The sequence below is a fragment of the Carcharodon carcharias genome, chromosome 14 (assembly GCF_017639515.1).
Source record: "Carcharodon carcharias isolate sCarCar2 chromosome 14, sCarCar2.pri, whole genome shotgun sequence".
Classification (NCBI taxonomy): Eukaryota; Metazoa; Chordata; class Chondrichthyes; order Lamniformes; family Lamnidae; genus Carcharodon; species Carcharodon carcharias.
The window spans coordinates 133,311,234-133,334,012 of record NC_054480.1 but is presented as its reverse complement, the minus strand read 5'-3'; the positions used below and the strand labels follow the sequence as shown (position 1 = coordinate 133,334,012).

The window sequence follows — 22,779 nt, the reverse complement described above, 5'->3', positions numbered from 1 at the left end:
ACAAGGAATGAAGAAAGTTAGCATGCTGGTGGAGCAAGCAATTGGGAAGGCAAATGGAATATTGGCCTTTATTGCAAGGGGATTTGAGTACAAGAATAAAGTAGTCTTGCTACAGTTGTACAGGGTATCTGGAATAATGTATACAGTTTTGATCTCCGCATTTAAGAAAGGATATACTTGCATTGGAGACATTACAGTGAAGGTTCACTAGAGTGGTGCCTAGCATTAGGGGGTTGTCTTTGCTGAGAAGCTAAGTAAATTGGACTTGTATTCTCTGGAGTTTAGAAGAATGAGAGGCAATCACATTGATCCCTACTAAATTCTGAGGGGGTTTGATAGGGTGGACTCTGAGAGATTTTTTTCTTACCGGTTGGGGTGTCTAAAACATGAAGGCACAGTCTCAAGAAAAGGGGCCAATCATTTAGGACTGAGATGAGGAGAAATTACTTCACCCAAAGGGTGGTGAATCTTTAGAATTCACTACCGCAGAGGGCTGTGGATGCTCCATCGTTGGGTACACTGAAGGCTGGGATGGACAGATTTTTGGTATCTTGGGGAATCAAGGGATATGGGGAGTGGGCAGGAAAGTGGAGTTGAAACCCAAGATCAGCCATGATTGTATTGAATGGTGGAGCAGGCTCGATGGGCCGTGTGGCCTACTGCTCCTATTCCTTGTGTTCTTGGATACTTGCCTTGTTCATTATTTAGATCGTGGGACAGAGACAGTTTTTGTGAGCAGGACTGGCTTCCAGCATAACTTTTTTTTAAAACCAGCGTGAAAGATTGCGCGAATTCAGTTTACACTCGACACAACTGACACTTAAAATTTCTCGATATTTTACGCTGGTTTGGGCGATTTCCGGCAATGGTAATGTGGAAACTCTGGTCTGTATAAACAGACAGGCAGACAATTACAGGTACGTGCAAGTAATGCCCATGAGAAAAAACTGCTTTGTAAATAATTGCCCAATCATTAGCCAGCTGGAATTGATTTATTACTGAGCAAATATCTGCCAATGACATATTGTTTGAAAGTGAGTGGGATGGCGTTCACCAGCTGGACTGTAGACTTTATTCTGCGGAGAAAGACGTCTTTCAGTGTTTTCCTAGTCAAGGTTCACGAGCAGACAGCCCTGCGAAAATGAGCTGCGGCTCAGCAGAGACCTACTCGCCCCCTTGGGGTAACAAACTCCGGCATCATTCAGCGTGCAGACGTCTGTATCTTCACCTGCCAAGGACCTTTCCGGGTTAGAAGTTACTGTTGAATAGAAAGACAGTTGCTTGTGAGTAAAAGAGCTGACCCAAAAGGCTAACAGGAACTTGAGGCGTGCCTTATTCATGTTTGGCTTCCATTGAAATTCTTGGAAATGTTTCTTTTCTTTCAGTTGCAGGGTAGGAATCGGCTGGTTAAGGGTCAGAAACAAGACATGTATTTTCTCAGAGTGCTTGCCTCAGACAGAAAGAATACGTTTCTTCAAAAAAGGAAAATAAGTCATTTTGAAAGGTCATTCGGGGCAGCATACTCTCTTGTTGAACTACCATAATTTCACAAAACTAACCCTCATTCAAATTTAAAGCCCATACACATTATCCGTTAGATCAGTAGCTCTTAAACCTTTTCATCTGTAGACCACTTTGGTGGGCAAAAGATCCTGTGGACCACCTACTGTTCCTCTCCCCACCCACTTTCACCTCCACAGCAAAATAACCCATCAGAGTTAATGGGAAGAATGGCGCTGCTTTTGATGAGACATCAATGAGGTAATATCTGGTTCCATGCTGCAGAGCTTCAGTCTCATGTCGGACTCCATATTCCTCTTTAGGATATGGGCTAAGCATTTATTGCCCAACCTTCATTGTCCTCGATGGTGGTGAACCTCCTTCTTGAACTGCTGCAGTCCATGTGGTGTAGGTGCTCCTACAATGTTGCCGAGTAGGGAGTTCCGGCATTGTGACCCAGCGACTTCCAGGATTGAGTCTGAATGTGCTTTGAATTCCACCATTTGGAAGACTAACCTCACAGTAGGTGTGGTTGTGAGGCTTTCTCTGGTTCAGTGTTTCTAGTGGAACCGCAGACAGGTTTATGGCATAAATCCCAAAATTATCAGAAATACATTTACAATTTCCCTCTCCATGACAACAGAAGAGCTATTACCCCAGTTAGATCATTTAACTCTTCCTGTGCCCAATTAAAGTGTCTGAAACAGGAATTGAACGGTCTGATTGGATATTTCAATCTCAAAAGAGAGTCTTCTGTGAAAGGGAAGAATATTTCTGTTTTCAGGTGGATTGCTGTACAGTTATAACCTGATGAATTCTTTGGATTATTTGTTCTTTGTTTACCCTCACAAAAGAAAGGACAGCCCCCAAATTGAATATGCGAACTTTAATCTATCGTTACATTATTTGCAGAGTGGATAGTTGATGAAGTATTGCTTGCTGTAGTTACCCGAAATTCACAATGTTCATTTGAAGTGGTTTTTGATCATAACCGAGACCTTCAGGAGAATAATTGCAGCATTAAAAAAATGAATGGAGTTCAGTGTGGTGAATGAAGACACTGTTTAATGTGTGCTGGCCTTCATGTTCTCCCTTCTTGTGTTGTGGAGAACGAGCACTGCTCCTGGGATTTCCCACTTGGGGAATTCTCGATTTCAGCAGTCTTTGCAAAAGCATCAAAGAGTTAGCTTCCCTGCGGAGGGTAGTGATGGTAATGGTGGGGGGTGGGGGAGGGGAGGTGTGGGGGGTGTGGGGAGAAGAAAGAATTCACATTTATGGCATGTCCTCAGGATGTCCCAGAGGGCTCACATCCAATTACTTCTGAATTGTAGTCAGCATTGTTATGTAGCAAGCACAGTAACCAGATCGTGCACAGCAAGGTCCCACAAAGAAAATAATTATCATGTAAATTCCTTTTGGTGTTGCTGTTGATACTGAAGATACCAGAAGAACTTCTCTGAATAGTGCCATTAGATCTTTAACATTCACCTGAACAGGCAGACATCAAAGATTACAAGAGCAAAAGACTGTGAATGTTGGACATTTGAAATAAAAACAGAAAATGCTGGAAATAATCATCAGGTCCAGCAGCATCTGTGGAGAGAGCAATGGAGTTAATGTTTCAGGTTGATGATGTTTTTGTCAGAACACTAAAGATTTCTTTGGTTCATGTCTCATCAAAGAGATAGTAATTCCAACAATGCAGCACTCACTAGGTGCTTCACTGAAGTGTCAGCCCATAGGTTATGTGCGGAAGTTCAGCGGGAGGCCTTAATCCAATAATCATGACCTAGAAAAAAGAAGGCCACTAACCAAGTCAAGTTAATGTTTGGGGAAGAAGGTCCGTCAACATTAGTCCTCCTCAGCCAGCTCTTAGTCTAGTCAGAAGCCTAGAACCGGCCTTCCTGTCCATACTCTGTTTTGTACATTACATTCTCTTGTAAATCCTCCAAATAAAATGGATAACATGAAAATTGGGTGACCTTTATTTTTAAAAATGGAGATAAACGTTAATCTATTTCCCATTTTAACACCCACCTTGAGACCCAAGGGCCTGTTTTAAAATTCTAAGGTAGATTGTAACATTGGCCAATGTGCAGTTCCATGGAGATGTGCCACCACCATGGGGCCAATGTTAACAAGTGGAAAACAAACGGTAAAGGTTCCTCTGCCCATTATTCACATCGCCCAAGTCTTTTTTTCCCCTTTCCATTGAAGTTAATGAGCGGCTGATCCACTTCCACCAATTTTTGAAAGTGAAAATTAAAACTTAAAATTTAACACTTAAAAATTTGGAGACTGTAGGTGGGCCCACCCGATATTAGCAAAACAAAATATTACCTGCAGCGAATTAAAGCAGTATTTGCAGAGCAGTCACAGAACACATCTAGCAAGCTGGATGCCATCATCGCAGGCTCCTGTTCAACAGTAGCTCAGGTACAAGCCAGAGCTCAGTATATAGGAAAAGCAGTCCACAGAGCCTCAGCCTGGCAGTCTTCCATTTCCTGGTGCCAGAGTTAGTCAGGCCCAGATGCAGATCGACTGTCAAGGTGTGTGTGTAAGCGAAAATGTGCAAGTCCCATGTCATACACAGAGCACCTGGACTTCATCTTATTAAAGTGGTTACACCCAGCAGGATAGTAAAAGCGACCACAGTCCAATCAATGGATGCATGCAGACTTTAACCATTTAAGAGGATTTTGATCTAGGAGCTATAAATATTACTGTTGATAATGACTGTTTCATTTTTACTAACTAATTAAGGTGGTAACATCCAGGGATCGTAAAGTGTTTTATAATTGTCTCCGTGTATGTTTATCAAAGGCCCAGTAGGACCGGACAGTCCTGATGAAGAAACAGCCGTCCTTGTGGGAAATTTCATTTCTGCTGCTTAAATGCTTGCCTTATTTCAAGAACATGTAGCCACAGAGTGGGGTCATCCCTTACTTTGTGCTCATTGCTGATCACTGCTGAGATGAAATATGTTGACAATTGTTTTGTTAGTGTGCGTCTCAGGGTTGGAGTGGCTGGCTGAGGTGAATTTTCCAGCAAGGCACGGTTGGCACATTTAGGGTGGAATTTTCCGTGCGCCATGGCGATGGGCGAGCTCGGCGGCGTGAGCGGACAATATGGCGAGCAGGCCAGAAATCAGTTTCACGACGCCGTGAAACCAGTGTACGATCGTCTGCTCTGCCCGTTGATGGCGGGCTGCGTTTTCTGCCATAGGATGTCGAGAATTTCATTGCAATACATCTGCCAATCGTTATAAGCCCAGCTCACCAAAATCACCCCCCCCACCACCACACCACCACGCCGGATCATCCGAGCATGTCAGCGTGATTGCACGCCGACATGTTTCACAACTGTGCATAAGCGACGCGCACTTGGTGAGCTGCACTTTTCTCGGGACTTACTTCGAGGTTTGTTTGCCTACCTTGCTACAGGCAGCACTCGCGGTCATCAGCCCCAGGCTTCACAGGCAGCACCTCATCGCTTTTAGGGGAACTCGCGGGCAAGTCTCTACCTACCCGACCAGCCGTAAGGCCTTTCAATGTCTGCAGGGCTAGGGCTTGCTTAGGGAAGGGGGAGAAATGGCCTCAGGCAAGGGAAGAGGCTGCAGGACAAGGGCTGTACTGTGGAAGGGGGGTATCCCAGGGAGTGTGTTGGGGGACGCATGTTGATTTGTGCAATGGCCTCAAGAGGGTGAGGGCTGAGGAGGCTGTCTCCAGAGGAGACATGAAGTCAGATGGAAACGTGAGGTTGTGTGTGTGAGACAGTGAGTGGTGATGTCCCTTGAGTTGGCAGTGAGTGAGATGCCAGTGAATATATGACGGGCTTGCGTGTGTGTGTGAGTTTAGAGTGATGAGATGGCTGTCTTACCCTGGTGGCACTGATGAGCTCATTCATTCATTTTCTGCACTGGATGGCCAACCTCTTCTGTGCAACGTTGGCACTGATCACCTCTGCCACCGCCTCCCAAGCCAGGGTGGTGACACTAATGGGCCTCCTGCGGCCAGGGCGGAGGTAGAGGACATTGTGCCGGGCTTCAACGGTGTCCAGATGGCATCCCAAGGATGCGTCACTGAATCAGGGGGCTTCAGTCTTCTTGTGTTTTGGGGCCATGTCTTCTGTGCAGCAGCCCTGGGCTGGAAGCACTGAGAGGTGTGCACGTGGATGCACTTTACATATGGCGCCTGGCGTGAGGAAATGGCGAGGTGACAACTTGATGGGCGAATCGGAGACTGCCCGCCAGTGAAATGGCGCGTTTCCCGGGAATGCATGATTAATGAGGCTGGATTGGGACGATCCAGCGTGAAAAGGTGCCCGCTACTGCACTTAGTGCCAATCTGGGACGATTCCGCCCTTCGTCTCTCTTCCTTTATTTGTTCTTGGGATGAGGGTGACACTGTCAGGCCCAGGATTCTTACCCAATCAAAGTTAGCCCAAGAGGGTGTTCAGCTTCTTTGTCACACTTTACAACCCAGTGGCTTGCCGCATCTTAGAATCATGCGAACATACGAATTAGGAGCAGGAGTAGGCCACTCAGCCCCTTGAGCCTGCTCCGCCATTCAACAAGATCATGGCTGATCTGACTGTAACCTCAACTCCACATTCCCGCCACCTCTTCCCCCCCCTCCCCCTCCCCACCACCCCTTGCTTATCAAGAATCTATCTACCTCATCAAATCATAGAATGGTTATAGCACAGAAGGAGGCCACTTGGCCTGTTGTGTCTGTGACGGGCTAGTCCCACTCCCCCATAGCCCTGAAAATCTTTTTCTCGAGATAATTATCCAATACCCTTTTGAAAGTCTTCCCTTCCTGAATAACACCAATAGGAATTTCCTTTCCAAAAAGGAATTGACATCTTTGGTCAACATCCCTATCAATGTCTCATTGGCCACCATTCTTAGGGGTGTTGCACCATGGCGTTATATGACCTGGGAATTTGGGAGTCCACACACACTCAACTCCTGATTTTAATCCTCAGACTCTGAGCGGTTGCTACGTGATGATTATTTCCACATAGGAAGAGGGAAAAATATCTGGATGACTAATAGTCCTGTTTTATGGGCCCTTTCATTTATTGGACAAGAACTGAGAACACCCTTCCCTCCACTTAGCATTCCTTGTTGTCCTTTGCTGTAACACAGTTAGAAAGAAAGGTAGCAACAACAGCTTGCATTTATATAGCACCTTTAAGATAGTTGTTTGGTAGTACAGGAATTGAGTATTGCTGAAAAAAGAGACATGTTGAAGCTTTTCACCTTGCACTCGTTAGGACACTTCACAAGAACACCAATATAAGGAGAAAACAACAATTTATATTATATGATAAGTTAGCAAGTGGACTCAAATTGGTAGAGGCATTGATATGGAGAACGCATATGAGAGTCCATTTGCCAGCTTCACATTCAGTATAAATTGTTGTTTTCCCCCTAATATTGGAAGTGTCCGGATGAGTGCAAGACAAAAAGCTTCCACATATCTCTCTCTCCAGCAATGTCTTTAAGATAGTAAAATGCCCCAAGGTGTCATAAATTGACACTGAGCAACATAGGGAGATATTAGGACAGATGACTAAAAGCGTTTTTAAAGAGGTAGGTTTTAAGGAGTGTCTGAAAGAAGGAGAGAGAGATTTAGGGAGGGAATTCCAGAGCTTGGGGGATCCAGGTGGGGGGTGGGGAGGGGGGGGGGGTCGGGGGAGAGACGTGGCCCTCTGTGGTGGGGCAAAGGAATTTGTGGAGAATGTACAAGAAACTGACTTTCGGTGTCCCAGGACTGGGCACAGTGTGAATTAGAGATCCAGAGGCAGTTAATGTATGCCAGGTGGAAGAGGCAAAGAGAAGGTAGATCTTGGCTGCATCATCACCTGGACATCATCAGTAAAATTCCTAGTTCACCATCAACAATTGCCATCAACAATTCCTTCTCCAGTTCCTTCCCTGGAAAACTCTTTAAGAGGAGGGCACAAGTGCCCCACACAGATGTTTCCATGTTCTGGCACTGAGTCACATAACCACAGATCAGCCTCTGCTTTCTTCAGTCTGATTCATCGCATTGCCTTGGAAAAGAAAGCTCAAAGCCTAGAATGCCTTCCCTGCTGGATCAGAACACCTGTTACTCTAGCAGAAGACACACTGTTCATTTTGTAACTAGCTGTACTGTAGCAGACTAAGTAGATTTGTGTTTACAGAAATACTTTGCGTCACCTATGCCAAAGAGCAGGATGTTATTGCAACACAGAGGGAATTAACCGCTTTAGCTTGTGGTCTTTTCTTCTTGTTGTCGAACCTGACAGCTGTTTGGGGTGCCTCGTTGATCCTGTAATCCAATTATGTTTCTGCAGCTGCCAGTCTTCCTTGATGTTAATATTTGTGTGGGTGAATAAATTACAGAGGAGTCGTGCTTCCTTGCAAAGTAAATGCTTTATTTAATCTGCTCTGTATTCATCATCTCACCAGCTCCTGGTGGGTAGGGTCACCTTCTCTGGTTGGACATACTCCAGGCGATTTGATCACATGATTTCCCACCTCCAAACATTCCACTGTCCTGCCATTGGTCACCCAACCCATAAATCCTCACAACTCCCCACCAATTGGGGAGGGAATAGACTTTTTGTTAACTGGATGATTCTAGACCATATGTCAAATAGCCATTTGTCCCATCTCTAATATTTGCACAACTAATAATCAGAAGTGCTCAAATAAAATTAGAAGAACCACAATTTTTGGAATGTTAGATCCTGGCCATGATTTTACCTGGAGTTGCTCATAGCAGTGGACATCACAAATAGAGACATTGAGTGAAAAAGCAGGGAAATTATGCTCAGCCTTTCGAAAGCTCTGATTAAGCCACAACTAGAGTATTACATTTAGTTCTGGTCACCACGCTTTAGGAAGGATGTGAGGGTCCTTGAGCGGGTGCAGAGGAGATGTACCAGAACGGTTCCGGGGATGAGGGATTTTAGCTACCAGGTTATGTTGGAGAAGCTGAATTGTTCTCTTTGGAGCAAAGGAGATTGAGGAGGGATTTGATCGAGCTGTACAAGATTATGACAGGTTTAGATAAGATAGACAAAGAAAAGCTGTTCCCATTAGCTGATAATACAAGGACTGGGAGACACAGATTTAAGCTTTTGGCCAAGACATGTAGGGGGTATGTGAGGAAGAGCATTTTTATGCAGCGAGTGGGAATGACCTGGCAAGTGGATGGATGAGTGAATGGACAGGGTGGTAGTGTAGATAGGTGGGTAAGGTAAGTCAGTAGGGTGGGTGAGATGGCAGATGGGTAAAGGATAAGGTGGGTGAGGTGGTCAGTGGATAAAAGATGACAGGTGGGTTAAGTGGCAGCTGGGTAGAGCGGCAGGTGGGTGAGGTGATAGGTGGGTGAGTGCGATCGGTGAATCCAGAGCTAGTTGGGTGGTAGGAGATGTGGTTGGGAGGGGTATTCAGGTTGGATTGGCAGGGTAGTTGGGGTGTTGCATGGGGGTGGTAGGATAGTTGGGCAATCACGGGGTTAGCTGGATCAGGTCGGGTAAGGGGGTAGCTAGGGAGTCGGCAGGGTGGTTGAGATGTCGGGGTAGTAAGGTGCTCGGGGGTAGTCAGGGTCAGGGGGTGTTCGGGGGGTAGTCAGAGGTCAGGGGTAGTAGGGCTGTTGGATGATAGCCAAGGGGGGCAGTCAGGGGGTTGGAGCAAAAATCGGGGGTCAAAGAGGGTTGGAGGGTTGAAGGAGGCAGTTGCGCGGTCATCGTGAGTGATTGGGGGGATAAGTTCTCACCAGGACATTCGGTCTCTATCAGTCTGAAGACGAGAAGATCTGGGCCGATGTGTTCCCCTGTTTACAGCCTTGTCCTTTCCAGTGTGACCTCGATTTTAAGGAGGGGAGGAAGGTAAGGTATGTGCAAGCGCCAAGAGGACTCCAGGGAGGCAAAGGCCCAGATAGATCCATCATACAGACAGCCCGCAGGCAAGGGCAGGAATTCCACAACAGGAAGCTGCAACTGGGAACGCGTGACATCAATGTCTGGCACTTGAATAAGTGACAGCATGGGAGGAGGAGTTGAAGGAGGCCTCTGGACACAATCAGGGTATAGGGTACAAAGGGTGGCAGAGTCTGTGGAAAGGGAGGCCAAAATTTACAACCTGGAAGGTCACTCCTAATCCTCCGCCTGGGTCTCTTTTAACCACAGTCCCCCTTCTTAACATGTCTGGCCTGGGGTGGGAGGCAACCATCACTGTTCTCCTGCTCAGGCCTCCAACTCAAATGGTGTGTTGGGTTCCACTGGTGCGATCAGGTTCCGATCTATATATTTAAACAAGACAATGACAGAGTGGGGAGACCGTCTGTCCTTTTTTACTGGAATGGGGGACCTAGACCACACTGAAGTTAGCTGATAGCCCTCCAGTTTCAATCAGTGTCAAAAACATTAAATTCATCACTGCAATCAGCCATGATGCCAAGGTGGTGAGTGGAGTTCAGATACAGATCAGCCATGATACCATTGATTGGTTGAACAGGCCCAAGAGGTTGAATGGCAACTCCTGTATCTATTCCGAAAACCTGACAAATGCAGGAATGAGCCAACAATAAACAGTAGACCTCATTTAGACTTAGTCTTTGATCTGCTGAACCTATTCTAGGGATTAACGCGCAGTATTGCAATATGCTAATTCTCACTGGTAAAGAGAAGGCTGTGGGGTGAGCTTTAAAATGGTCCAGAGGTTTTGAGGGGGAGAGGTAGAGAAGATGTTTTCACTTGTGGGGGAGTACATGACATCATAAGATAGTCACTAATAAACCGAATTCAGGAGAAACTTATTACCCAGAGAGTGCTTCGAATGTGGAACTTGCTAACCACAGAGAGTGGTTGAGACAAATAACAAAGATTCATTTAAGAGGCAACTAGATAAGTACATGAGTGGTAATGGCATAGAATGGTACACTGGTAAAGTTACGTGAATCGAGAGTGGGAAGAGGCCTACGTGGAGTTTAAGCACCAGCAAAACCAGTTGGGCTGAGTGGCCTGATTCTGTGCTGTAATTTTTATGCACTTCTATGCAACACCACTTACTATGAAGGAATGGACCATTTTCAAAGTGCGTTTAAGCACATCCCATGGCAGTTTAGAGAGTGCAGCTTTCATCTGTTGAAAAATAGTTTTGCCTCGCCATTTGCTGATGGCCAGACTTTAATCGCTAATGCTTCAAACTCAGGTTTTTCTTGTGGTTTGCTGTAATGCATTTGCAAATGACCATGTAACCACTGCTTTCAGTGGTTTGTGCCTTTGTTTGTACAGTAATGTAACACTTGCCCAGTCAACCACAGTGTTGGGATTGCTTCGCAATGATGGATCTGATGCCGTAGAAGTTAGCGTTTTTCTCAACTCCCCATCCTTTTTCTCCTCGTCCCTCCTGAGGTTGCTGACTCAGGCTGCCTCCTGTGGCACTCGAGTGGACAGTCCCCATGCAGTGAGTGTCAGTAGATTAATAAACTATGGGCGGGTTTGGTGGCAGGGGGCATTTAATCGGTTGGTGGGGGGGGGTGAGGATGGCAGGTGGGAACTCTGCCACCTCCTCATCTCCACCATTATTAAACCTGTGGCGGGAAGGCCCATGGACGGCATTCCCAGCCCGCTGCCAATTGAGACCCTTAAATGGCAATTAATGCCCACTTAAGGGCCTCATTCTGTCACCGCCAGCCTGTATTAATGAAGTAATAACCCCTTGGCATGTTTGTTGGGGGGAGGTGGGGTTCCCACCGAATGGAAAGCACAACGCACAGCCCCGGAGGGGTGGGGGTGGTCTCGGTGTCTGGTCAGAGGACCCAGCATCGGGAAGGAAGGGGCCTGCTGAGAGCTGACCCCTGCCCTTGCTGCCAACACCCCCTCCCCCGGTGACCCCCTCATCCCTCGATTCTCTCCCATCATCACTCATCTCGGCCTGGGATTCAGCAACTACCCTAGGCCTCAGATGGGGCCATACCGGGAGCAGCAACCACCTCCTTGGTGGAGTGTCATTCAATAGAGCTGCTAGCCTCTGATTGGCTGGATGAGGGTTGTGGATGCTCCATCGTTGAATATATTTAAGGCTGAGATAGACAGATTTTTGGTCTTTCAGGGGATAAAGAGATAAGGGGAGTGGGCAGGAAAGTGGAGCTGAAGTCCCAGCTCAACCATGATCCCATTGAGTGGCAGAGCTGGCTCGATGGGCTGGATGGTTTGCTCCTGCTCCTATTTCTTATGTTTTTATGTTCTTACCACGTACACAGATGAGGGCAGTATGTGCGCAGTGGTGTCATCACATAAGTAGTGATATCACAAAGTTCAGGGATTCTGTGCCTGTTGCAGAGGCAATGGACCAGGTTGGGTGGGGCAGGGAGAAAGCACTAAAACAAACCTGATTTTTGCATCCCTGTCACATTGAGGCTGCTGTGTGGGGAAAGGAGTAAGCACAGTTCACTGCCTATGCAGTTACTAAGGTAAATGGACTAAGGGTCAAAATAAGTGCAGGAAACCGATGTCTGGCCACCCTATAGAGAATGGAAAGGTTTCGGGAAGGGATTTCAGAGCTTAGGGCCTAAGCAACTGAAGGCATGGCCGCCAATGATGAAAATCAGGAATGTGGGGACAAGGCTCATCCAGACACACACACAGATGTTGGGAGTTGACACGCTTTCCCCCTTCCCAACCAGCCCATGTTTGCAATACTTAAAACACAGTGTCCGACGGTAGATGTGATTCCGCGATTGGACAACATTTGCTAAATAATCCTCACTGTGCTAAGAATTACGCTGACAACCAATTTAAGATTGTCAAGTTTGCAGGTGTGATGCATTTGCGCGTACTGGAAGCTAAATAAATTAATACACAGGACACTATTCTTTGCAAACAGGAAGACCATGTACACACTTTGCATCTGTTTCAGCTAAACAAACCAAGTGACAGCCATTCGCTGGTTCATTCCCCAGGGCAATGTCCTGACCAATCAGAGTCAAACTACCTGGTTTAAATTTCAAATAATGCTTGTCAGTTAATGACCAGTCACAATCAACTGGTGTATTCTCCATGGCAATGCCTCTACCAATCAGTTCCACTTGTCAACCGATTGGCACTCTCTTCTCATATGGTATAAATATGTTGTTTCACCTGACATTAGTATTTTCTTGCAAATTGCCTGATGAGTGCAAGACAGAAAGCTTTGACAAAAAAAGTCTCTTTTTTCAACAATAAGCAAGTGTTAAGCAGATACCAGAGTATGTCCACCGTCTGTCTAAGAACTAAGTCCAAGATAGAAGGACTCATCTCAGAACATCAGTGACCCACCAGGTAGTGCCATCAACTAACCAAGAACAAAGTATTGATCAGTGATTGAACAATGTACGGGTTGTGTGAGCTCCAGCTCAGATAAGGGGGAAGTGGAATTTGTGTCCTCAGAATTCTTTCTTAAGTTGTGGCTAGAGTCAAAGGTTAAAAAGTAAAGTATAGGAAGAACATTTAGTTGACTCGGAACCAGTTAAGACCTTTAACAGGAAATTGGGTGAATTATTTTTGAGAAAGTAGATTGAGGTCTGGAGAGATTTCAGAAACACTAGCCAACTTTCTTTTAAGGGAGGTAGTAGGAGAATTTTAGTGTTTCTCAAATTAGGTATTGTAATATGCCTTTAAGGGATAGGAGCATGACATCAATAGGAAGAAAGTGTGTCATGTGGTCCAGTTTAGTTTAGCTCCTTTCAGCAGAGCACACACACACACACAACTCTGCAGCTCTGATGTCATCAAGCTTTCTATCCATTTATATCTATTCACATGAATTAATAAATGAACCCACAACGTGTTTGCACAATCCCTTATGAGTGATTGGTGCCTTTATATCATCATAAAAACACAACAGTAAGGGCAACATTTTTGGGGTGAGGGGATTGGCAGAATACATGGGTTCTGGTTGACATAGATTTAATAATGGCCCGTTCAGACCAGAAGCTTTGCAAAACAAAAGCGGGGAACCCGTAAAGAAAGCAGACAAAGATGGTGGGAAATTGAAACAATTATTAAGTTGCTAATCCACATGAGGGGAAAACAGTCGTTACTTTCTAGGATTTGCATCAGTTGAGCCTGTGGATTAAAGTCAGAGCTGACAGCTTCCTCTGAATGCCAGACTGAAAATAAAGTAATTTGGAAAAATTACTTTTGACCTGAGGAGCAAGTAGTTCAAAATACTTGCTGTTTTGGTTTAAGAAAGGAAAGGAAAACTTGTGTTAGTTAATGTGTCTTTCATGACCTCTGCATGATCCAAAGGGCTTTATAGCCAGTGAAGTGCAATCACTGCTGTAATGTCGGAAACACAGGAGCTAATTGCACAAAGCAAGCAAACAGCATTGATACTGGATGAGGGATAAATACTGGACACGATACCCAGGATATCTTCCCTGCTCTCCTTCAAAATAGTGCACCAACCTGTGAGAGGACAGGGCCTTGGTTTGCTGTCTCATCTGAATGGTGGCATCTCCGCCAGTGCAGCACTCCCTTGGCATTGCACTGAAGCGTTGGGCTAGAAGATGGGTTCAAATCTTTGGAGTGGTGCTTGAACCCATAACCTTCTGAACCTGAGCTGGCACATAAAATAAAGGCCAAGCACTGCGGATGCTGGGAATCTGAAATAAAACCAGAAAGTGCTGGAAAAACTCAGCAGGCCTGGTATCTTTGGAGAGAGAAACAGAGTTGATGTCTTGAATCCGACATGACTCTTCTTCAGAACTGGCACATAAAATATTCGATAACCATTTAACACCTCAACTCACCTGGACAGCAAGTGTTTCTTTTTTATTTAACTTGAAGGAAAATTTTAAAAACCTGTTTTTTCTGGTTGAAGGAGAAAAGCGTGCAGACTGCTAATGTTGTTCAAGTAATGCATGATGCATTTGCGTATAGTTTATGTCCTCCAGCCATGTGTTTGGAAACAAATGAGAAAGGGTTTTGCCAAACAGTCTCGCAGAAATCGGCTGCCTTTTAACATTAGCAGATTGCAAATGCTTTGTTTTGGTAAAAGCACCAGTGTGATATATTAAGATTCTGTACCTGAGATCCCTAATGAGCCCTGGTGCCCTGTGCGCTGGGGTATTTCATCGGAAGAAATTAATTGAGCTTGATACACAACATGCTCATATCCCACAGGTGTCACAGTGCCCACCCAGCATTTCCACCTGGTCTTTGGGCTACATTGGGAGACTCTTGTCACGTCATTTATTCCGATTTCAATCAGTTTGCTTCCGATATAACCCTTCACATCTGGTGCTTGTTAATTGACTTTGATAAAAATAGCCACCTTGTGACCTCTAGGCCTTGAGTTTGTGACTTGGAGCCATTTGCAACTCCTGGAAACAGGGCTGGTGAATCACAACACCTGCACTGCACTGGGATCTGGTTTCCGTGCCAGGAGCTACTCAGGGGCATAAACACTGCCCACCCCTTCAAGCTTAATAGATGCTAAACCATTAAATGAACCATATGTACTCCCAGAATGTGCGCATGATGTAAGGTGTGTGCATAACCTTACCTGACTCTTCCCCGCCATTCACCCTCTGGCTCTTCTTTCATTTAACACGGCTCCTTCTATCTTTTCAATCACCTATTGTCCCAACAGGAAAGCTGTAAAATCTTCAATGAACAAGCACTTAAAAAGGCATCAGACGCCTGGGGAATTTTGTGTAATAGTGCATGCCCTTTAAAAACAGAAGGGACACTTACATGATAACTGGGTTCAGGTACACGCATGTGTAATAAATGTCTTTATCTGGTGTAGTCCAGTTAGTTTTACAGGTTAAGTTGAATCACCACCTGTGGTGTACCAGTGTTCCTCAGTGAGCGAAATGTGGAAGAGGCCAGCGCAGGATTCCACTCCTCATTTCATAACTTATCATAGAGTAGTACAGCACAGAAATAGGCCATTGAGCCTATTGATTCTATGGTGGCTCATGTGAAGGTCAGTCCATTTAATTCCCTGCAATGTTTACTCCTTCAGTTCCCTTCTGAAGGCCATTACTGAATCCACATCCATCACCTATTAGTCCGTGCACACTCATGTGGCTTCTTTTACCTCTTACTAGTTACTGACCCTTGAGCCATTGGAAACAGTTTCTCTTTATTTACTTTATCAGGTAAGCCTTCATGTGAGGAGGGCAGAATATTGGGAGAGTATTAACTAAAACCTTAAGAAGTAGGTAGTTGTTCAAACTTTGATATTTAAAAAAATTTGAATGGCAGAGAGAGAATTCCTAAGGCCATGCTCCCAATCCATATGTCTCAAATCTCATCCTTCACCCTTCTGGCTCCAGAGTACTGCTTTTCCCTGCTTTGCCTCATTATTGGAGGCTGATGCTACCGTCAGTACACAGCTGCTGTTTGAAACTTTCTTCCAAATCCTCCCTCCTTGCCTTTAAGAGCCCCACCTTTGACATGTATTTGGTCTTTCCTTATGAACATACTTGCCTCCTGCTCAGTGTCCACCTCTTTTACCAATTGTCTAATTTCAAGGTGAGAGATGCTTACAGAGAATGAAAGTCTCCGTCGTACAGACATCAAGTGTTAGTATCAAGGGCTCCCGGTTGCTGCTTAGCAAAATGCAGAAGAAAGCTCTCTCTCTACTACCCAGAGATATGCTTCAGCCCCAGCCCAGCAAAGTCAATGTGATATTTTTTCCCACTTCCTGCACCATCCATCCAGTGCCGCAATTGATTACCACATTAGGGATAGTGCTGTTCAGTACACCTGTTGTCCCTTGGAGCTGGACAGAGATTGGATAAACCATCATCACTCAAGACCTTTCAAGTGAGATCTGGTACTTTCAAATCAGCTCCACTATTCTGTAGAGCTTTGTGATGGAAGAAAGAAAGAGCTTACATTTGTCAAATGCTACCATGATATTAAAATGTACCGAAGCACTTTAACGTTAGTTAAGCACATTTTGAAGTACAATCACTCGGCAGCCAATTTGCACACAGCAAGGTCCCACAAATGGCAATGTGGTAATGTTGTGACCTATTGATTGATTGATAAATATGGGCCCTGGGACAACTCCCCTGCTCTAGGATCTTTGACACCCACCTCAGAGGGCCTCAGTTTAACTTTGCATCCGAAGGACCACACCTCTTGACACTGTAGCACTCCTTCAGTACTACGCTGGGAGGTGTACTGTCACGTGACATTTTGCACTCAAGACTCTGGAGTGGGAATTAGACCCATGACAATCTGACTAAGGGGCGAGAGTACAACCCACTGAACCATGCCCAACACTGTTAAATAGCGATTCAAGTCTAACGGGAGGTCTGACTCGATATCCTGGCAGCTTTGTTTTAAAAATTGTGCATTTTTTTGTTCAATTTATTCTGGTTGCTGAATTGTCTTTCTGCATTTTAGGTTTCACAGAGGGGACTATACAGTCGATGTCTGCATCAATGACTACCTTGACATCTACTGCCCCCACTATGATGACTCCGTGCCAGAGGAGAAGACAGAGAGCTACATTCTTTACATGGTGAATTTTGATGGCTACAGAAGCTGTGACCACAAGAACAATGGCTTCAAGCGCTGGGAATGCAATAGGCCGCGCACGCCAAACGGCCCACTGAAGTTCTCCGAGAAGTTCCAGCTCTTCACACCATTTTCTCTGGGCTTTGAGTTTCGACCTGGAAACGAGTATTATTATATATGTGAGTACACCCCAAAAATACACTGCATGAGGTGGTTAAGCCTCCTTGTTTCCAGCCATTGGCTGTGGGACAGAGGTGGAAATCTCCTGAGGCCCAGGGAGGACATCTGCAAGCAAAGGGTAATTAAGACCCAGAATACTCCCCAGGTAGTGTAGTGGAAGCAGAAATAATGAAATCATTTAGGAGGCAGCTAGAGGCGAGTAGGGCCATAAGCTCCAATGAAACATTGAAGGAGAAGGTCTGAATGGCCTTCTTCACCCATACCTAGCTTTGTGAAGTATTCAAAAGAGAATTGGCAGATGGATTCAAAATGAGTTTCTCTAGATATTCTGTTCTTGCTGTCTGATTGCACTAACTTCTACCCTCTCTGGGGCGTGGTCCATAACCATTAACCATCCACTGTCATTTCACTCAAGCTACCTTCCTGGGCATGCAAATATGGGTTGAGTGCTGGCAGCCAAATGCACTATGTGTGGGAAGGTGGTGGTGGGGCTATGTGCCGGTCATTCTCAAGTTTCCTACTTCCTGCTGGACTGTCCATTCACGTGGATGTTGGGTAAGTGGATAGTTTGTGCTGGGTTCCAATGTGTCTTCTTGCACCTCTTGGCCAAATACCCTTCCCAAAACATCTAGGCGTACACAATGAGTCACTTTTAGCAGGACGCTGGAGAGCCATCTGGACTGGTGGAACTGCACCACAGCACCAGAGATAAGGAGGGAAAGTTAGACAGAGAGAAGACAAAATGGAGGTACAGAGGTTTATTTATTCAGAAGGGGATGTTTCCATTTGTGAGACATTTTCTAGCCTTTTGTTTATTTAAAGTGAGATAGTGCATTTTAGATGGGACTGCACTGTCACTCTGTCTGTCTTTTGAATCTCACAGGAGGCAGACAGCCACATTGCTGTAAGTCTATAGCAAAACTCAGCTTGAGAACCAAAATAAATAAAAAGATAAGAGACTTTCTTGCTTGCAGGCTGAAAGGTTGATCAAATAAAACAATTAAACAGCGTGAATCCATGTCTTCGTTCGATTTTCCAGATACATTGTTAATAATGACTATTGATTATCTACTCTCCCCTTATTAGTAATCCAGGAATGTTTCAAGCACTCATTTGGCTGGGTCCAAACTAGTTTCAAAATTAAAAGAACCTGTTGGTTTGTTAATCTTAGAATTTGTTAGTGATTTTCTTGAAGCTGTAGAGCTTAAATTAATTGAAGGCTCTCTGCTGATTAATATTTTTAACTTGTTTGCCAAATGCTACCAGAGCATTTTCAGACCTGTGCTGTGTTACAAAGCTTCTCTGCCCTCTCTGGGAGAGAAGAGAATGAATCAAGGCAGATACCTCAGTCAATCAAATTCTTCAATCATTTGGGTCCTCCTGTTGTGAGGACTGAGTGGGAGTCATTCGAGGGGGTTTGAGGTTGGGGGGAATAATATGGGGAGAGGGGGAAAGGCAGAGGGCATGAGGAGGGGGGGGGTGCGTGAGGGAGCCTGAGGGTTGAGTGGCGGATTAGGGTAAAGGAGAGTGAGGAGTTTGAGTGGAGTACGGAGAAGGAAGTGGAGGAGGGGGAGTCGGTGTGTTACAGGGATTGGGAGGGAGGGGGTAATTGGGGGAAGGGGGTAAAGCTGAGTGGGGAACGGGGAACAGGACAGTGGATGAAGGTGTTGAGGGGGACTGAAGAATGGGGAGGGAATTGAGGAGGAGGGGAGGAGTGGATAGGGGGTGAAATGTGAGGGGGAAAGAAAAAATGGGGGAGGAACCAGGGAAGATAATGTGGGGCAATGAGAAGGGGGCTACAGCTGCTGAGACAGTTCACCCATTTCAATCTCCATAGTGATTAATGATTCCACTCAAAAGACAAAATTCTTTCCTAATTTTATTGATTAAGTTGTGGAAAGTCAATAAATCTGTTTAAGTATTTAAAATTAACCAAGATTATGAATTTCAACCTAAACACAACCGCCATCTTTCTCTTTCCCTTCCTCTCTCTCCCTCTCTGTCTCATTTTCCCAACGTACCGTTGTAATGTTGGGGACATGCAGCCTCGCTGATGATTTCTTTTTCCTGGAATTGCTCACAGGAGTGTCCAGGGAAGTAGTCTTTCATCCCTGAAGATTCCAGGAGAAGCCAGTGGATCCCCATTGCAGCCCCCAGTCTCTGAATGTAGCCCAGAGATTAAACAGGACAAACACAGAGCAGAAAGGGAGAGGGGAAAATCACTTCAGATTATCCTACACACAATGATAATATGGAGCAGTGATATCATGAGGTGTGACTGAATGTAAGTACTGCTTAATTGAAGCACTTACCATCATTCTGTAAAGTTCCCGACTTCATCTCAGTGGTAACTTGATTGCCTAAAGGCAATCTTTATGTCTATGCCTCTGTCTTTGTGGTTAATCAAATCTTAGACACATACATTTAGGTTTCAGATGTTGTCATTTATGCCATTAGTTGCAGCACCAGCTATCACTAGAAATTTAAGTATTGTCATAACACACATACAGAGGCCTGATAATTAAAGTGAGGAGTCAAGGCTTGTCAAATATGCTACAACAGAAGTACAATATCACATCAGAATCTTATAGTGCTGATCTTGCATTCATGAGGGCAAGCACTTATTACTATGGCGATGAAAAACAATGCAGATATTTGACTTGTAGATTTCAATCTGGACAACTCATGGCATAAACTTCAAGGCACATTTCGGTATTTTAAATCGTCGTTTAAAAGAAGGCTGCATTGAGTTAATTGAGGTACTTGCTTGTATTGACCTTGAGCTCCTATTATAGAGAGGGATGATGAAGGAAAGAAAGAGTTCTCAGTGCTGTTACCTGTCAGTAATTGGTGGAAAGAGTGCAAGTGGAGATATGGACGGGGATGACTGGGCTGGACCGAGCTGTGGTGCCCTCCGTGGTTGAATATCTTCCCAACACTTACCATTTAGGCTTACAGGTGACGAATGCCCACTTGGGTAAGGTGCACAAGGGTCTCTGGTCTCAGGAGTGCAGTTCTACAACATGAAACATCACCTTCAGTTGGAGAGGGGAAGGATGAGGAGGCACAAACATAACACACGCAATACGTGACACATGCACCACGTAATACACAGATATGGTAACATCACACACAACACAACACACCACATACTACACACACCACATAGCACACAACACAATGGACAATATGCACACCATACACCACACACCATACAACCCAACACAACACAACACATCACACAAACACATCCACTCATTCATTCATTCCACCGAGGCCATTCCTGTGCCCATTTCAGTCACATCTCCTTCTTTTTCCTCATCTGCAATGTTCTGGTGTTCCTTCCTGTAGCTGTTAATCCCCTTACTTTTAAATAAAAAAAAGCATGTCAATATGACTCCAGTAAAGCTGCAATTATTGTTCATCACTAGTTGCCCTGAGAAGATAGTGATTGGCCTTCTCTTCAAGCTGCTGCAGCCTTTGTGCTCAGGGTGCTAGCTAGGGAATTCCAGGATTTGGACCCAGCAACAATGAAGAGATATGCCCAGGTCAGAACAGTTTGGGACTTGGAGTGAAACTTCAAGCTGTTGATGTTCTCATGATCTTGGTGCTCTCGTTTTACTTGGTGGCAGAGACCAAGGGTTAGGACGTGTTTAATAAGGTACTGTTCCACAGTGCCCTCTGGTATTCCATTGCCCAATGGCCATTGACCACATATGAGTCACTATTGTGAAGGCTGGAGGGCCATCAGACTGGGTAGGACATCACAACTGAGCTTGATTGCGGCTTCATTGCTTATCTAAACTTGCGAACTTCCAACAATGGATCACTTGATTGTGGCTGGGCTGAAGACCAGAGTCCTGGCTGCTGCACTTCACTAACACGGCTTTGTAGTGAGTAAGTGAATCAGGGATTGAACCAGGGGCCTGTTAATCTGTACAGCTCAGAGAAACTGAGCTCATGGCTCCTGAGAGCAACTAATCCTACAATTACAGTTACAAAAACGGAGTCAGCTGCAACAGTCTGTAAATTCCTTTCAGATAGGAAACATATTTGACCCAAATATTGATTCCTCATTCTACTCTACCATTTTGGAGATCCCTAAGCCAATAGTTACTGTCACTGTGGATGTCCAATGCACATTGTTCTCCGCCATGGTCTTGACCTTTTAAACCAGTATTCATTCCCACTTGTGGACTTCATAAACCATTGTTCCCTCTCGTTGTCTAGACCTTTTGATTGAATGGTTCCATCACGCTGTGTAGACATTTTAACCTAATGTTTTCTCTCATTGTCCAGACCTTTTGATTAAGTATTTACTCCCAAGGTGTGGACTTCATGAACCAATGTTCACATTGACTTCTAGTGCACTGTATAGATCTTTTTATCCAGGTGCACGGTAGCACAATGGTAATGTTACTGGACTTGTAATTTAGAGGCCTAGACTAAAGCTCTAGGGATATGAGTTCAAATCTCACCATAGCAACTGGAAGAATTTAAGCAATCTGGAATTAATTCTAGCCTCATGAATAATGACCAAACCTGTCTGGTTCATTAATGTCTTTAGGGGAGGGAAATCTTCTGGCCTACATCTGACTGTGACTTCTATGGTTGACTCTGAGTTGGCACTTAGTTATTGACAGCTCCCCACCACCTGCTCAAGGGCAGTTAGGATTAACAAATGAAAGTGTTCACAGAAAAAGAAACCATTTCTTTTAATGATGTTTCTCCTGGACTTGCTCACAGCAGCAGTTTCATGGAGACGAATTTTAAATCCCTGGAGACTCCAGGACCATTCTGGAGGTTTGACAACCCAAGTTGGGATAGGCTAGCCTTCCTATTCCAAAATTTGCCAGCCTAAAAGAGCAAGCAGATCACCTATATAAATAAAACGCTGTATGTAAATCTGAAGGAGAAAAATAAAAATACGGTGTTTGCACATAAAAATGGCAACATGTTAAAAACAATGGCAGCCAGCCAGAAGCTGATGATGTAATAAAATTCTTTGTCTCGGATTTGACAAATTCATCAAAAAGCCGAGCAATAAGTGTTAAAATTAGCATTCAGGTCAGGCTAAACTTGAGAAATTACATCTTATTCGGCTTCCGTGAAAGTTTCATTAGAACAGGACTGCAAGAGAGAAAAATATCTGTCCTTTTCCTTCAGAAACTAAATTCTATTAACTTCTAAAGCCCAAAGCTACATTGGCTTTCTGAAAATAGTTGCCAAAGTTAACATTTTGTGTTTTAGTTTACTGTTCTCCATTGAAGCAAACAATGTTTCGTTATTACCCCACTTGACTTGAAATGTAAGGCATCCCTTTATTGGCTACTTATGGTTGAATGTCAAACTACGTGTTCCTTAAATCTTTTCACCAGTCTCCTCAAAAATGGTTCTGCAGGTAAATGCATGTTTCGATCTGGGACTGAGCTGTGCAGTATAGGAAGATCCCAGATTCAATTCAGAGACTGTTGAGGGTTAGCTGATCTGAGGTGGGTGGTGATTGTGGTGTTACAAAAATGACAACTGGTATTCGTAAAGCATTAGGCCTTAACGAGCAGCTGAAGGCTCATC

General features: G+C 44.8%; 1 protein-coding gene across 2 annotated transcripts in view; it reads left to right on the top strand.

The window, feature by feature from the left end:
- Positions 1-22,779, top strand: part of LOC121287280 (ephrin-A5-like) — a 371,160-nt gene that overhangs the window by 306,013 nt on the left and 42,368 nt on the right. For both annotated transcript variants that reach the window (XM_041205007.1, XM_041205006.1), the window contains exon 2: positions 16,912-17,204. In XM_041205007.1, coding sequence (XP_041060941.1) covers positions 16,912-17,204 — 293 coding nt within the window. The remainder of the gene's footprint in view (positions 1-16,911; positions 17,205-22,779) is intronic.